This window comes from Microchirus variegatus, assembly GCF_963457635.1.
Source record: "Microchirus variegatus genome assembly, chromosome: 14".
Lineage (NCBI taxonomy): Eukaryota > Metazoa > Chordata > Actinopteri > Pleuronectiformes > Soleidae > Microchirus > Microchirus variegatus.
In genome coordinates, this window is record NC_139815.1 from 10,044,665 (window position 1) to 10,062,802 (window position 18,138).

At 40.9% G+C, this 18,138-nt stretch overlaps 1 protein-coding gene across 1 annotated transcript; it reads left to right on the top strand.

The window, feature by feature from the left end:
* Positions 1-1,470: 1,470 nt before the first annotated feature.
* On the top strand, positions 1,471-9,851 carry LOC310936891 (membrane progestin receptor gamma-B-like; the record flags this gene model as incomplete). The annotated part of the gene is made up of 8 exons (XM_083901050.1): positions 1,471-1,524; positions 1,872-1,999; positions 5,124-5,329; positions 6,414-6,540; positions 7,117-7,161; positions 8,667-8,763; positions 8,936-9,080; positions 9,607-9,851. The coding sequence occupies 8 exons, from the start codon at positions 1,471-1,473 to the stop codon at positions 9,849-9,851; spliced, it is 1,047 nt and encodes a 348-aa protein (XP_083757176.1).
* Between the last annotated feature and the right edge of the window lie 8,287 nt (positions 9,852-18,138).

Sequence of the window (18,138 nt, forward strand, 5' to 3'; positions counted from 1 at the left end):
AAGGGTTCTTCTACAAGGGCTGAGGTTCTACCTGGAACCATTTGCTTCTGCAAAACCCTTTCCCCGAAGAAAGGGTTTTGCAAGGGTTCTTGTTAACACTAATGGTTCCAGTAAGAACCATTTTGATCCAGAGAACCCTTTAAAACCCCTTTCCTGAATAAAGGGTTTTAAAAGGGTTCTTGGTGGAACTCTCCAAAAGGGTTATAGGTTCTACCTGGAGCCAAAAAGGGTTCTCCTATGAGGACAAGCCCAAGAACCTTATATGGTTCTACTTAGCACTTTTATTTCGAAGAGTGTACCATGGCTCAATCCTTGAAATTAACTTTTCATACTTAAGTACAGTAAATAATTTAAGACTTTTACTTAAATAATATTATAAAAAGTGACTTCAACATATACCAAAGTCATTTTCTAGAACGATATCGACGGAAGGTCAACAGAAGCTTTGCAGCGAGGATTAGACATTAAAACCCAGAATGATTTGAGTTGCCATGACACATTTGTAAAGTAAACAATTAACTTTAAATCGAGCTGAAACTTTAGCAGGCGTGACGGATCGGACGGCGAGTGTTGAATGATTAGCACAGATTAACCTCACATCAAAAATAGCGTTATAAAATAATACAAATATAGTGTGGTTTGTTTAGTGTAAGATTAAGCGATCCACAAATAACACCTACACTTTCTACTTCCTAATTCTGCAGAGGCAGCGAGGCATGTTTGCTCTCATTGTTCCAGGGTTTAAAGAAGATAAGAAGCCGGTGCATGTGCATGGGTTTAGATGTTTCTGCTGGGTGTGACGGCCACTGTCGATCCGAGGTCAGGTGGTGACAGTTTAATAATAATAATAAGACAGGCGAGGAAGAGGCCTGAGAGCCAGACCCATTCACACCCTTGGTTCAGGTTTATCTGAAAACCAGAGAGCACCAGAGAGTTCCTCCCTCTGCTGCAGTAACAGTCGGTCAAAGTTTCTGACTGAAACCATCAGTGTCAGTCACTTAATCTCAGCACTTGTTTAGAGGAGAGGTTGTTTTATTTCAATGAAACCTACTCCACGGGTTTGTCCGCCCTGTCTTTGTGATTTTGAGAACAATGCACTACAAAAACAAGACTTTTATTTTTGGAAAAAAAATCAATAAGGGCTTGTTTTATTCTCACGATCAAGATGAATGGCCATGACTTGAGTTTGAATCTAGAAAAGAAAGTCTTTTCAGTGTTGTAAGAGCACACACACACACACACACACACACCTATGGGCAGACACAACCCCCCCCCGGCCAACCTCGGCAGAGACAGCAGCAGGTATACTGGATATTCTCGCTGGGTTTGTAGAGGGAGGAGATGAGAGGGGAGGAACCCTGAGGACGACATGGCAACACAAACCATATAAAACCGAGAGTCACACCCTCCTGACAGCCTCAGATCAGCTCACCTCTCAGACAGAAGCAGCAGCAGCAGCACGTTGATAACATGCTCAGCCTCCTTAAATTACCACGAGTCTTCACCATCAATCAAGTTCCCAAAGTAAGTTCATTTTCACTGAATCTTTAGCACATTTCAGCTTTGACGCTCTCAAATCACAAGTACACGCTCATATTTGACAGCATATAATTAACTTTGGCTCAGTTTAACGTGTTTGTTTGAGGATGCACTTCACATATCTGTAGATATCGATGAGTTCATGGGCCTACAGGCCTAAAAAATAGTAATTTTATGTACACTTTTATCACTTTTGTTTTGTGACTTCTGAAAAAATCGTCAACGCTGACCAAACTGCGATTTGTCCTTCTCGAATCACAATGAAGGATTGAAAGGATGAAACAAAGGGCGCTCAAAAGTTACCAAATAACCAAGACGTGTCCTCTTTTTAGGTTTTCCACGAGGACAGCATCATCTCTGGGTACCGACACCCCCGCAGCTCAGCCACAGACTGCATCCGCAGCCTGTTCCAGCCGACCAATGAGACGCTCAACGTCTGGACCCACTTTTTACCCACCTGGTATGGCAGAAACGTTTTTGCTTCTTCTGATTTGTGGACATGTCTTTGCTGTTATGTCTTATGTTAATTGAACTTTTAAGAGCAGGTGACCAATTAAGTGTGAGAGGAGAATCATTTCCCAAATGCAGTATAATGAACGCAAGCATTCACTTTATATAACAGGTCATTTGCAGAGTTTGCAAAAGCTTGTGACTAATATACATTATATTTTTTAATTTTCACACATTATTTTATTCATGTTCGTTAGTCTATGTCATCAAGTCATTTTGCAAACACACATCTTCATAACCGGTTTTTCTTATCAGATCGGTCACATCATCATTCTTTCTACATATCGCGATCAAGATAAGAGTCGGGCTGATAATTCTCTTTTAAAACATAGCTGAAAGTTTTTTTTTAGAGAACAAGCTGAAGATCAAAAATGCTGCAGAATGCATGTTTGCACCCACTGCTGCTATGCAAACACTTGTTTTATAAAGATAAACATCCTTAGGCCTCATTAAACTGCTGGAGGCATAAAAAGCACCAGTTTAACTGCAAACACTGAAAAGGAAAAACACATCGAGTCGTTGAGTCGTAGAGCAACATTTTAATCTCCTTGTTTTTAAGCACTTTTATTTTGTCTAAAAACAACACTTGTTTCCTTCATCTCCCTTCACCCAAACTAACTGTCTAACTAACCTCGGCCAAGCAGAACTAGTCAAATCTTTTCTTTTGGGCCCGGAGAATAATTAGATTTCTCACCTTATGAAGACAGTTGCCACAAAAAAAGTGATTGAAATAGCAAGTTGTATTTCAGCAAGTTGACAAAATATTGCATTTTTGTATGATTATCATTCACCTAACGTAATGTTTTAACGTTACGTGATCTTTTCTTCTTGGGAGCTCCTTTGTGGTCAATGGTCCAACACAAATATCCATAAAAACAGGCGAGCGAGAAACCAGCGCCTAAAATCCTGCATGACTTGTTGACTTAAAGGTGCCATATGTAAGAATGTGGCCGAAAACGGTTACTACATTCAAATTCAAAATACCGAGGTCTTTTATGTTTCATTTTCTGACGTAACTGGCAACCCGTGGTTGCTCGGCAGCTGAGACTCTACTGACTGCAATGATTGGTAGGCGGCGGTAGGTGGCGCCACATGCCAAAACATGATATCAAAACATAAACATGATTTGCAGTTTGCAAAATATTTTTTTAATGCAAATATTTTGGCTGTACTGTTGTTGATGGTGAGTTCAGTTTGTTATATGAACATTATTCCTGAGTCTCTGTGACATATTAGGAGGATTTCACAGCCAGTTGCTTTAGATTTATTACATAATGCACCTTTAACACTGAAGTCACATCAACAAACACATGTTGTATCAGTTGACCGAACAATTACATTTGAATTAGGATTAAATGAAGTAACATGTAACACAATAACTAATAATTAAGTCAAAAAGAGCTTCTGTGTTGTTACTAGGTGGTGTTTAGGTTAAGATAAACAGACGGTAAAGATGAAAAAACACCATTTAATGCTAATTTTTCTGTAACTGAGGCTCCATAAAACCCAGTACTTCTTACCTACAATGTATATTATTTGGCACTTGTGACATGTGACTTTGTTGTGATACAATTAGTATGTGTGTGTCTGTGTGTGTGTGTCCATGTCAAGTTACCCATGAGCCTTACTGCACTTCCTCCCTGCAGAGCAGTCAGTTGCTTTGACTCCATGGTCCACAGAGAAAGTATTTGTGTGTGAGTGTGTGTGTGTGTGTTTGTCTTTCTATATATATGTATATATATATACATATATATACCTCTTTAGGACATTTTCTAACATAAACACAGATTTGTGTCGTCCTCATTGGCACCAAAAGCTGATGTATAGTGGTTAAGTTTAGGCTAAGCTAGCTAAGATTTGGCTAACACTGTTTTTAGGCTGTTTAAACGAATGCGAGTCAATGCAGCGTTCTCAGAGGAATAGCGCGGCAAAGACATCTGTCTGTGTGTGTGTGTGTGAGTGCGTGTGTGCGTGCGTGCGTGTGTGTGGCACCATGGGTGTTTGTGTCATGGGGCACCGCATAGATTTACAGGCCGTCTGCTAATGAGCAGACCTGTGCTTCCATGCGAGTTGCCACTATTAGCGAACTGCTCGGTGACGGGGGACCTCGCAGATAACGTTGATTTGTTAATGAGGTGCACTGAAACGAGGGAACTGTGACACAGAAACCATGTAGACCTGTTGGCTGCTGTGAGGCGTATGTATGATACCTAATCTCAGAAAATCTCGCTGCACTGACAGATTACGTGATGACACTTTCCCTCCTCTCCTTCTCGACGAGGAACGCGCGGAGTGAGCAGTGAATGAATCATAGATATTTTCTCAGCGGCTAAGACCTTAAGCTCGAACAACAGACACGAACTGAGCTTCTGCACTGAGTGACAGAGACGCTGCTGTGAGGAAGACATGTCCTCTCCTGTTTCTGGAGGTGAACAGTGTCTGCATGAGTCAGGACTATGACGATTAGGAGGAAACTTTATGTACATCTTGGCGTTTTTAGCCAAGACAAAGAGCAGGTGAACCTACAGAGCCTTCTGAAAGGACGACGCTAGGTCCTTATTCCAATATAGAAAGAGGGTCCCATGTTCTCCTGTCACATACAAAGTGGGGAACATTTTTTTTTTATGTCCGATGTTCCCCCAATCGGGGAACATAGGTCCGACCCCATTCCGAACATTTGCTGCCGTCTCGCTGTGTAGCTGTTAGCTCACTTTGTTTTTGGGATGTTTTTTTACCATTAGCATGCCTGGAAGCAGAGGTAAACAGTTTCCATACACAACCATCAACTGGAAGTTTGTTTGATCGTCAAACAAAGCAAAATGACAAGTTGAGTGTTTGACGTTAATTTACACTCGTCAAGTGTCAGCAGCGTTAAAATCTGGAGGGGAAAACGTCTGTTTACTCTGTACCTAGAGCAGTGTTTGATGGACAAATATCCAAATCTTATAATCAGAGACATGTGCGACTATTCCAGCAGGTATTAAAACACGACCATAATAATCCCCTTGTGTAACAGCATTGAAGAACATCGGTCAGTCCAGCTCGGTCAATAACCATCACGTGTCTTCTGACAGGTACTTCCTATGGAAGCTGGTGACGGTGTTCGTGATGCAGACGGCATGGCAGGACGCCTTCACCTGGCCGCTGGTCATCTTCCTGTTCTCGTGCTGCGTTTATCCACTGGCGTCGAGCTGTGCTCACACCTTCAGCAGCATGTCGGTGCGGGCGCGCCACATCTGCTTCTTCTTCGACTACGGCGCCCTCAGTTTCTACAGCATGGGTGAGAACATGTGACCCACAGACAGTGGTTGACTGGAACCCAGGTGTTAACTGGTCGTTCTACATGGAGAACGACAGCTGAACTATTTAAAATCAGTATATTATGTTTTTTTTGTTTTTTTTAAAAGCACTGAACTACACTCTTAGAAATAAAAGTGCCAGTAGAACCATTTTTGCTTGTCCTCATAGAAGAACCCTTAGGAGAACAATTTTTCGCTCCAGGTAGAACATTTTAAGAAAGGTTCCACCTGGAACTCTTTTGTAGGGTTCCACCAAGAACCCTTTTAAATCCATTTATTCAGGAAAGGGGTTTGAAAGGGTTCTCTGGATCAAAATGATTCTTACTGGAACCATTAGTGTTACCAAGAACCTTGAAAACCCCTTTCTTCGGGAAAGGGTTTTTTCAGAAGCAAATGGTTCCAGGTAGAACCTTTTTATAAAGGTTCCACCAGGAACCCTTTTGGAGGGTTCCACTAAGAACCCTTTTAAAACCCTTTATTCAGTAAATGGGTTTTAAAGGGTTTTCTGGATCAAAATGGTTCTTACCGGAACCAATAGTGTTACCGGGAACCCTTCAGAAGCAAATGGTTCCAGGTAGAACCTCAGCCCTTGTAGAAGGACCCTTTTAGGACCCTTATTTCTAAGATTGTAGAGAAAGCAAAGCCATTCAGTTTGCCTCAGTGTCAGTATAGTCCCCTATCTCACAGAATTTAACTAATATGTTAAAGGAATCCTGAATTTAGATCCATAGTGTAATCATTTCTTCCTTTAGCCAAAGATGAATTTACTTTCCTACCTTCTCTATTTAGTAGTGATACACAAAACTGTAAAATGTGAAGACATTCTAATGTAAGATGGATTATAGGGAAATCTGACAATACTATAGTGATGTCATGATGACGTAATTCCTACACAAGATCATTCTTATTTTTTTTAATTGATAAAAATACCTAGAAAATAGATTTTTGAATGATGCATGATGTCATTTTCTGACTTTCCATGATCATTTCAAAAGGTGATTCATCTGCATATAATATTCCCATCCACCAAACTCTTTCCCTGACATGAAACATGTTCTGCTGCAGGGTCGGCGTTCATCTATTCAGCGTATGTTTTCCCGGACAAGTGGGTGAACGGCTTCTTCCACCGGTGCTACGTCCCCATCGCTCTGTTCAACACGGTCGTCTGCACCTCCCTTTCCTGCTACTCCAGGTAAACAACAGAGTGAAACGATCTGTTGCTGTTACTGTTTTTAGTCCAGTGTTTTTCTCACACATTCATTATCACTTCCTGGTGAAAGTTCATGAAAAGTCATTGTATTAAATGGAAAATAATGGAAAATAACTTTTCCATTATTATTTACAAATGACAAACCCGAGTGATTATGAGTTTGATTCAAATGGAGCACACTCTTAGAAATAAGGGTTCCAAAAGGGTTCTTCTACAAGGGCTGAGGTTCTACCTGGAACCATTTGCTTCTGAAAAACCCTTTCCAGAAGAAAGTGTTTTTCAAGGGTTCTTGGTAACACTAATGGTTCCAGTAAGAACCATTTTGATCCAGAGAACCCTTTAGGTGAAGAACCTTATATGGTTCTACTTTGCACTTTTATTTCTAAGAGTGCAGAAACAAAGTGTTTGTCATTTTGTTGTGGGCTGAGAAGCAACATTGTGCCACGTCTGCAGCAGTTTTCACGTTGTTAGCACTGTTTTTACTTCTTCATGCATTAACACTGTTGCTTGTTCTCCTTTGACTCCTCTCTCCTCTTCTCTTCTCTCCCTCCTGCTAAGGCTTGGTTTGCCATTTCTGCACTATAGTCATGACATCGTAACGAGGTAAAGAAAGGCCGTGCATGTGCCTTAAAATCTACTCTGTGCATGTCTCTGAACGTGTTGTGTTGTTGTTGTTGTTGTGTATTTATATCTTTGTGAGTTCCAGAAAAACGTACACACCTATCTTTGTGAGGTCATTTTGACCTTGTGGGGACTTGTTCAGGGTTAAGGGTTAGGATTGGGCACTAATTGTGATGGTTAAGCTTAGTGTAAGGGGCTAGAGAATGCATCTACATCTATGATGTGTCCTCACTAAGATATAAAAACAAGTTGTGTGTGTGCTCTTGTATCTGTTAGATATTTAGAACCATCCTGGCAGAACCTTTAAGATTTGAATGTTAGGCATAGGTGATTCTGTCTTTAAAATGCCAACACATCCTCAGACAGACTTCCTCCTACAGACCGAATTACTGAATGGGATTTCAAAAACTTGTCTTGAGCAACTCACTATTAAAACAATGGGTGTGTTACCTAACTGTGACTATAGTGACCAACCCTAAACAGTGATCGACTCCGAGTGTAGTTTCAGCAGGACAGGTTCAATTCAATGAGCTGACATAAACAATGGGAAACAAGAGCAACCAGAGAGCACTGACCTCCACCAAGGCTTACATACCTTTTTTTGTCACCTGTGTTTTTGATATACCGGCAAATCTTGATCCACTGGATGTAGAAGACTTCCTGGGTCTGTATAAAACTTTACATGCTTATAGCTATTACCACCTTACATAAGCATGACCAACATGTATCCTACTCTGTTAAGATGTTGTTAAATGGGACTTCCCGTGTTCAATTGAAATCACTGCCAAGTCCGTAATCTGGATTTGAGTGTCCAATCCTGCATCCTACACTTAACAAATCCTTTTTTTTTCTTTTTTACAGTTTTTCCTATTATAAGAGATGGGGTTTATTTGAAAATTTTATAATTTTTTTGTCATGTCATTAGTGGGTAGATTCCAACCAAAATTGAACAGAGACATACTTGTATGATCATCTACCCATCCCAAAAATAATCAGATTGATCTAAAACTATAGAAGGACAAACTTGCAGATTAACTCAAGCGATTGAAAACATAACCTCCTAGGCCGAGGTAACAAAGTGAATTCTGGTTAGAAAGATATATAAATGATCACATTATGCTCCACTAATACAGGTTTTTTTGTCTAATAATTATGAAGTCAATAGTGGATTTTGATTCCATTTTCTTGGGATGTAGGTTATGACCTTAAAAAGACATTTTTACATTTCACTGCCTCCAGAAACAGCATTTTTAAAGCAGTTGTTAACCTTGGAGGAGGTTAGTGCTGAGTGCACGAGAAAAGGCAAATACTGTTTATGTCACCTGCAGCAGCATGTACTTGATGCAAAAATATTTCGACTGTAATCATTTGACTCACGATTAAATGTTTACCATCCTCCATAGTGTGACCGTAGGGTATTTTCCATAACATGATTTAATATGACTGTCTGTTTTTGTGAGTACTGAAAACAATGTCCTTTATTCCAGATTCCCCGAGTGTCAGAGTCCAAGGTTCAGCAAATGCCTCCGTGTTTTTGCCTTTGCCTACCCCTTCCTGTTTGACAACATTCCGCTGTTCTACAGGGTACGGTCATTTATGTGCACTTTACACCAGTCACATCCAAAAAAGTGGGTGGAGTGGCAGGTCGGACACACACCAGCATTTATGGATTATGATGATAGAGTGAGTAATTACATGAGTGAATGAATTAATACTAATAATAATAATAATTTGTTTGTGTGTGCTTCATTGACAGGTGTTTCTGTGTGTAGGAGATGGCTGCACAGACACTGATACCAACGTCCTCCACTATCACCACATCGCCTTGGCTTTCCTCACTGGCTTCCTGTTTGCCACGCACTTGCCCGAGCGCCTGGCACCCGGCAGCTTCGACTTCATCGGTACAGTAGAGGAGTTGTTGTTGTTGTTGTTGTTGTTGTTGTTGCTGTCATAGTTTGACATGCATTGCTTTGTTTGCTCAGGGAATGTTGTCACGATTGCTCCCCCATGGGGGTGTGTGTGTGTGTGTGTGTGTGTGTGTGTGTGTGTGTGTGTGTGTGTGTGTGTGTGTGAGAGCAGCAGTGGTCACAGTGGTGGTTCAAATCAAACAAACTTTTATTTGATTGCATTTAAATTACCACATACGTTATCCCAAGGCACTTTAAGGACCGTACAATGTTAAAAATGTATTGTTTGCACTGGGTTTTTCAGTTCATTTCAGTTTTTTAACTGGGTTTATACTGTGAATGTTTAAATATGGAAATCGAGTGTTTCTGAAATCCACCTGTCAGCCACCGCACGAATGTCTAACCACCTCTCAGTGTTTGCATTCTTTTGAAAGCACGTTGTGTGCGGTGAATCATTGGCTCACTGCTCGCAGACTCCCCCTGTCTGAGCTCAAACGCGACTCACTGGCTCTCTCTGCAGGTCACAGCCATCAGCTCTTCCACGTGTGCGGCATCCTCGGCACTCACTTCCAGATGAAGGCGGTGGAGCAGGACATGGCGACGCGGCACTCCTGGCTCCTCCAACACTCCATCCCCATTACATTCTTCAGCACAGTGGGCGTCGCGCTGCTTTGCCTGGTGGTGAACTTGATCATTATCATGCTCTACAGTCTCCCGCTCCTCTCTGCACCGGTTTGCCCAGAAAAGAAATCTGTTAACAGTTGAAAGAAAGCCTCTGTCCCCAGCTGCTGAATCTCCTCAGGCTCAGGCTACAACAAAAGTGCATTATGGGGGATTTAAAGACATTGTAAAGGCCACTTCATGACTAAGAGGAACTGATGTAATGTTTAAATCAACGATAAGCTGCAGTCTGCACTAAATACATTGTGACCGGTGAAGTAAACAGAAAATAAGGGCATATTTTGCACAGTCATGCAGTTTAACGAACATATCTGTTAGCATAATAGACGATGAAAGAAAATGTTTCTGAGGAAAGTTGTTGCTATGATAATTCACAATGCTTGTGCTTTAACACGGCTTATAATGACGAAAAGCACTGAGACTGTCGCTCGTTAACCCTTTAAGGTATACACCAAGGAAAAAGCAAAGTAAAAATTATTTATTTGCATTTTTATTATTTTATTTTATTTACTTAAAACAAAATAACGAAAATTAATATATACATATATATATATATTTTTTAATTAGACCCTACAATATTTCAGATACAGGCCTCTACCAAACGGTTGAGACGTCTATTCATAATAAATCTTGTTTGCATAATTCATAAAGTACAACATTCAGAACAAGTCACATTAAGTCACATTGAGCTCCCTGCACAGTAGCAACTTAAATGTTGCAAAATCATATTATGTTATATTTGATATTCTTGCGTTGTTTGCAAAACTGAAAGTATTTAGGTACAAAATGTTATTTATTCTGATTTTCTTTTTCTAATAAACAGAAAACCAAACTTGTCTTTGTGGTTTTGATTTTGAAGTTTAAATTGATACATTTAGTTGGATGGTTGAATCCTGAGCAGGTGGCGTTATTGTGACTGGACACAGATGAGTTTAACTTTAACTTGGTTGAATGGTTTGGCTGATCTCAATATTACGGACGTGACTGCAGGGCCTGCACTTCTGTATATTACATGTATTTATAGAGGGGGAGTCAGCGATTATATGCTTTTGGTCATTCTATTTATCTTTATTACCATAACTATTGTACTTTTATGACTTGTTGTCAAATATCCTCAACCTGGTCGAGCATTATTCATAATCGGACACTGACACAGAAGAGGAACATGACGGAAACAACACTTAGATATATAATATGGGGGGCCCACGGTTGGTGTAGTGGTTAGCACTCTTGCCTTTGCAGCAAGAAGACCTGGGTTCCTGGGTTCCAGCCCCATTTGGGACAACTTCGGAAACAAGGGCCTTTCTGCAAGGAGTTTGCATGTTCTCCCCGTGTGTGCGTGGGTTCTCCGGCTTCCACCCACAGTCCAAAAACATGCGATATGGGGATTCGGTGAATTGGTCACTCTAAATTGACCGTAGGTGTGAGAGTGTGAGTCTATATGTGGCCCTGCGATGGACTGGCGAACTGTCCAGGGTGTACCCCGCCTATCGCCCAATGTCAGCTGAGACATTATCAGCGGTAGATAATGGATGGATGGATGGGGCACATGATGGTACAGGGGTTTGCTGTGTCTCACAGGGTCACCAGTACAGATCCCCTTCTTTTGCCCTATTTTGCCAGGATTGGCATTTGTGAAGATACAGTGGTAGACAATTGATAAATTATAAAGCATAACAGTGAGTGTGAACATGCAACTGACAGACAGAAAATTAGAATCATATTTATACAGATCCAGTAATCCAATATAATCACTAACTGAAATTAAAAAAAATAGTCTGAAGCCAAAGTCAAGAAGCAAAAAAGCAAGGTAAATCTTACTCTTAATTATGAGTCCTTGATTATTAAATGTTTTTAAAGCTTTTTTAAAACAAAATTTAAAAAAAACGTGTACAAAATTTCATTTCATCAGTAGTTATTTCCATAATTTGACTCCCGTGTTAAATTTTACTTATTTTAAGTTATATATATATATATTACACTGGTTCTCACTTGACATTCCACTTAATTGTATTATATTATACCCTTCAGCTCCACCGTGTGGTTATCCTACGGTATTACATTATCTCACACTAAATGACGACGTTTATCGAGTTTTGTTTCTGCCTCATGGAAATAAAGAATGCATAAACAGGTCATAGTTATCACATACTAAGTCGTTTTTTGTTTTTGTTTTTTTTAGATAATATCCCATAATTATGGGATGTTAAGTGTCTCATTATTATGACTAAGTGTCTCATTATTATGACTTAGTATTTCATTATTATGACTTTGTGTCTCATCATTATGACTTAGGATCTCATAATTAAATATATATATTTATTTGTGTGGCGGAAACGGGCTTCGGTATGTTTTTTTTAGTACTATTAAAAATGAACGTGTAATGACTACATCGCTATAATAACACACCGGTCGCTTCGTGTTGTCATCAGTTTCAATTTGCTTTATTTATTATAATCTATTACATATAAACACGTGTTTCTGGATAAAATAAGATTACCTACTGCTCACTCAACGCATATGCCCAAGTAAGTCTTTCCGGCTCTTGGGCATGCGCAGTAGTGTTACTCCCATAATGCCTCTCGGCTATATGAACGACCCGGCGCCCGCGTTATCGACATACAACACACCTGCTCATCTTCACGCAGGTGTTTTTCTGCATTAACAAACCGCAAAAAAGAGCGAAAAATAAACGGAAACATAAAACATCAACAGAAGGATGGAACTTTGAAAAAAAAGAAAACTACCGCGGCTTGAAGTCAGACCCCGAAAGGTGGTCGCGTGCATCAGCTCCTGTTTAAAGGGGTCAAGGAGCTTCAAGATGGCGTGTTCCAGAGTGGTGGCCCGTTCAGAGTAGTAAGTAACATTTGTCAAGTTATATTGTGACTCTGTTTGCTGAATTATATGCTCAAATTTAGCCCCGTCTCAGTGTCAGTCATGATGTGCTTCATTGTGAGCTCAATTGTGCCTTAATCTTAGCTCAATTTCAGCTTTGGTTCAAGCTATGTGTAATTGCAGGTGAAGTGTTTGGCTTAATGTTAGCTTACTTTGGCCTTCGTTCAACGTTTGCCAAACCATGCCTCATTGTCCGCTACATTTTGGCACCAAATAATTAGTTTAATTATTTGCTCAAAATTAGCCTTACCTCAATATTCAAGCTGTGCCTCATTGTTAGCTCAATTCTGCCTTAATGTTAGCTATTTGCTCAATTTCAACAAATAATGTTAGCCATTTTGAGCAAATGGCTAACATTATTTGCTTTAGCTAATGGCTAATATTTTTGTAACGTTTTGGGTTAGTCTTTGCTTTATTTGCTCAAAATTAGTCTTGGCTTAATATAAGCAATGCTGTGCCTCAATTTAGGCATATTGTTTGCTTATATGCTCAATTACAGCTTTGGCTCAATTTAATTTGAATTGTCTCAGTGTTGGCTTGATTAGCTCAATATTACCGTAGTCTAATCTAAAAATCTAAGTTAGAAACGTTTAAGCTTTAAAAGCAAATATAATTTTTTAATTAACATTTTTTCTATTCCTTCACAGTCAAGAATACAGTACTGTAGGATCAACATGGATGTTCTGTGCTGGAGATTTTCTCCCGGCAGGAGGACACACAGGCAGATTTTAGGCTGAGCAGAGAAGCCCTGGATGTGCTTCTACCTTCTCAACCAAGAACGGAGACATGGATGGGGGCGGCCACAATCGAGACCCATGTGTTTGTCTTCTGGCTGGCAAGTGGTGCATCGTATACGGTGGTCTCCAGGGTATTAGACATGCCTCGCTCAACTGTCCATCACATTGTCCACAGGGTTACGTACCTACCAAAAACCCCAGAAGAACTGGACTCTGTTTCCCATGGGTTTGCAGGGCTTGCGAGACGTCCAGCTTTCACAGCTGGCGCTGTCAACGGCTGCCAGGTCAGAATCAAGCCTCCAAGCGGCCCTGATGGTCACTGCTACAAGAACAGGAAACTGTTTGCATCAGTCATCCTGCAGGCAGTTTGTGACCATCAGGGTCGCTTCATTGACACCTGCGTGGGCTGGCCATGGTCAGTCCACGATGCAAGAGTGCTCCGCCACAGCCCGTGCACTTCATCCTTGCAGAGGCTTGCCTTTGGGATGGTGAAAACGTGGTTCAGGGCCATCTTTCTCCAAGCGCTGGAGGTGCACCACACCTTTGTACCACACGCAAGTCATCACTCTATTTCAGAATGCCAAAAACTAAAGTAAATTATGTTTTAACTTTCCTTTTTCATCAATTTTAAAGGTTATAATGGCAAGTGCCAACCTCCACAACATCTGTCTATGAGCCGGTGGAGGATGTGGTTGAGGATGAGGGGGAGCGTGACATGGAGGCAGTCGGTGGAGCAACCTGGTGACCAGCTGTCTGTGGACATGCCCTGGAGGAGGCTCCTGCTGATCATGATTACTTATAATCTGTAAGTTAATAGCAGTTTTTTATCATTATTCAGATTCCAATTTTGTCATTTCAAATACTGTAGTTATTTTTTTCATAATCACAATGTGATATACTCTGCCTCACTCCATTCTAATACCATAGTGACATGGCAGCTGCCCTGCAAACCAATGCAGTGGACCCCGATGATTTCACCAATGGCCGAAACACCAGTGTCTTCATTGTGGCAGCTCGGGTCAAGAAGCACAACCAGGGACGTTCATCTCAGCAAAAAATCCAGCCCGTGTATCTTGTGACAGATAAATATTTCCAGCACAGGACACCCACATTGATCCTACAGACAATTAATATCCATTTCCTTATTTATTTGTAAACCTGTTACGGGAAAGTGCCCCAAGAACAAACAGGAACTGAAGACCATTGCAGTAGAGACCTGGCAGTGCATCACCGGGGATGAAACCCAGCGTCTGGTGATGTATATGCCTTCCTAACTTCAGGCTGTAATTGACTGCAAAGGATTTGCAACCAAGTATTAAACAATCAAAGTTTGATTTATGATCGTTTAGTTTGTCCCATTACTTTTGGTCTCCTAAAAGGTGGGCGGCGCATATATAAAGTATTGTAATTCCTACCTGATTTGGATATGAACCCTGACATTAAAGCTGAAAGTCTGCAGTTAAACCACATCTTGTTTATTTCAAATCCATTGTAATGTGGTACAGAGCCAAAAAGAATAGAGTTGTGTCAATGTTCCAATATTTATGGACCTGACTGTGTATGTATGAATAATAATTACAATAAGTTACTCAAATCTTTTAATTAAATTAATCAAATTAAATTAATCCATTGAACAGTGTATTATTAAACAACACTTTTTTTTCTTTAATATTTTAACTTTCCGGGACACATCTCTCCAGAATGGACAGGAGCCTGTCCATCCTCCTCTCGTGCCTCTCCCCCGCCTCTCTCCAAAGTTTTAGGTCCTCCCTGAGGAGATCAAGAAGTTCAAGGCCGTCCCTCTTCCTCCTGTTTGCCCTCTGAGGTCTTTGTTTTTGGAGGCCGCCGCCGTCCTTCTGCCGTCCTTCTGTCGTCCACCCGCTGCTGAACTTGGCCCTGGTCTGTCCTCAGGGATGGAGGCGATGAGGACAGGCGGAACAATGGAGTGCTTCCGTCCAAGCACCTCATCCATGAGGACATACCAGGGCCAAGTTGCAGCCGTGGGGTTCCCACTCACTCCTTCCCATGACCACTTGCAATCCTGAAACAGGATTCAAACATTCAAGTCAACAACAGCAGCAATGAAAGAAATGTGTATATATAAATTTATTACATTATATAATTTAAAACACACTGCATATTGTATACGTACTATATATTTTTTTTCCAGGTTGTCCCACTTTTCTTTGGCCTCCAGGAGAGTAACCTTGCCCTGCAGGTCCATTATTTCTAAAACGCTTCTATTCAGAGACAAAAGACAGGAGAGGATGTATGATTAGTTTAAGCACAGGGGTTTTAAATTACACACACGGTGCTGCCACCATTCAGAGTTAACATGATCATTATAGGCAAAACATTACGCTTATATTTTAGGAATTATAAATGCAATATTTAATATTTATGTTTTACTGCCAGGCAACACTGGCCGGGATTTTGGCGCTGGTGAAGAGGTTCTCCTCTGAGGCGAATAAATTTGGCCGTCTGCTCCTTGGTCCCTACATTAAACATTATTAACGTATGTTTCTTTAATTACATCAATGGCGGTACGACTTAAAACAGAAGAAACACTTTTTCTTGTTTTTAATCATACTTACATTTCAATGCGAATTCACTGCTCTCAGTCAGTAGCGCCGTTCCGGAGACGCCCAAGAGTGTATGGCTGCAGACCGGAGCCCCCTCGCGTCCGGTATTGTTAATAATTGTGTTTTAACCAAAGGGTAAAAGTAATCATGCTAATACTTATTAGTATATACGTATACTAATACATAAAAATACCAGACGAAAAAATGGAATAGCAAAATATACAGAACATAAAATGAATAGTGCAAAAAAAAAAATGTATTGTTCAACATCTGTATCAGATGGGAAGTCATTCTTACACAGAATACAGAATACAGTTTGTGCGTAAAATATCATTAAAAAAATCACATACTATTTGAGTTGGATTAAATTGTTTTATTTATTTTGTGTTTTCTGTGTTTTTATACTGCCAGCCATTTTGAACGGCAGCCAATGAGTTAATTCCGGCAGAACTGGCTGCAGAATCCAATCCACGGAGTAGATCCCCCGCAACTCCCCACGCCTTCCTCTTCCAACATACCCTGTGGGTATGGCAAAAACAAAACCAAAGCATACTTGTGATCTACCATCTTATGACAATGTCTTTTTTTTTTGCAAAAAAGTGACTACACAAACAGCCACTCTGTTTCAAAGCATAGTCTAAAATACCTGGCATGCAGCTCTTGTACAAAGAGTAGCATCCACAGCAATGAATGACCGAGTACATTGATCGGAATTCCTGCTTGTAAGTGTCAGAGAACCTACTCCAATCACTGACACCTGTTTAACAAAATGTTGGGGTTATCAAACTGCCCATTACTATCAAGCCACAGAAAGTGAGCTCTTTTCCTGAAGTAGTGATCAGTGACAATGTCTCTGAAGGAGGAGCACACTAGGGCCAAGGTCAGCAGTGCCTGATCACCATCCTGGAGGACCACCTCAAGCAATATGTCTTCCAGACAACATGTTGGAAGCTACAAAGTACATTATGGACAAATGGCCAACTGTGATAGTATTTTTATAAAAAGATTGTTGTTCAGTTATTTTGTCTCATGCTTTTGTGATTCTTTACTGACCTTCAAGATGTCCATTTCCTCAGTGAGGTCAACAGTTTCCTGAATGAACACATTTAAGTATTAATTTGAGAGCTCATTATGCAGACATTTGGCATCCTGTCTTCTTATGACAGTCTTAGAGCAGAAAGGGTAGTGGAAATGGCTACTATTACCACTACCACTCCTGCAGGCCTGGTGGCATTATGTCATGCAGAAATCTAAGAAGGGACAAGAACATGACAGGCTTACCTTGTGAGACAAAGCAAACCAGAGTAGTTTGTATCGTAACATTGGTAAGGTTACTTAGTAGCAGTGGAAACAATCAAATGATAATGGCATGGCAGAAAGCTGATACAACTAACCTTTATGATGAAGAGCATTTTTAATATGCGACTCGAAGTGCTTGTGAACTTTTGCCCTACACCGAGGCTTGTACAAGTCAGTGGGACATAGCGGGCAGTGGAAGTGCGAACAGCACACTGTGCACCTCGTGACCTGCGGTGGGCTGTTCCTCCTAACTAACTTTAGCTGATAGCTGCGTGAAGTTGGCCCCCCACCCCCAAAACAACCATTTCAAAATACTTGTAATCGTTTGTGCTTCGTTTTGAAATGGTTTTATTGGGGGTGGGGGGCCAACTTCACGCAGCTTGCAGCCGCCCGTCTCGAGACGCCACATGACGCGCTTTGCTGTGCTCGACTCGTACACAGCTGTGACGTCACTCTGGGAAATAAGATCTGGGCTTTTTAAGGCCTTTAGGGAGGTTTTATTAATATGAAACTCCGCGAATTAAAAATATATAATATAAACATCTATAAAAGCCTAAGTCCATGTCTCGAGGTGTCCTGTGGACACTTTTACAGGCATCTCTTTTACTATTGTGATCAATGGGAAAATTGCTTTTTGGGCTCAATGAGTATTTTTTTTTTGTTGCAGTACCCAGAGTGGCCACCATGACAAAACTGTCTTCAAGGCAGAGTGGGTACATCCATGCGTGTGATACGTGACGAATCGATCGTCACGTAGGATCACGTCGTACAGTGGAAATGAGGAAATGAGGAAACGAGGAAACGGGGCGAAGCTCCGCCTCTTCCTGCTCTCCGGTCTGCTCTTACTGTGAATGTGTG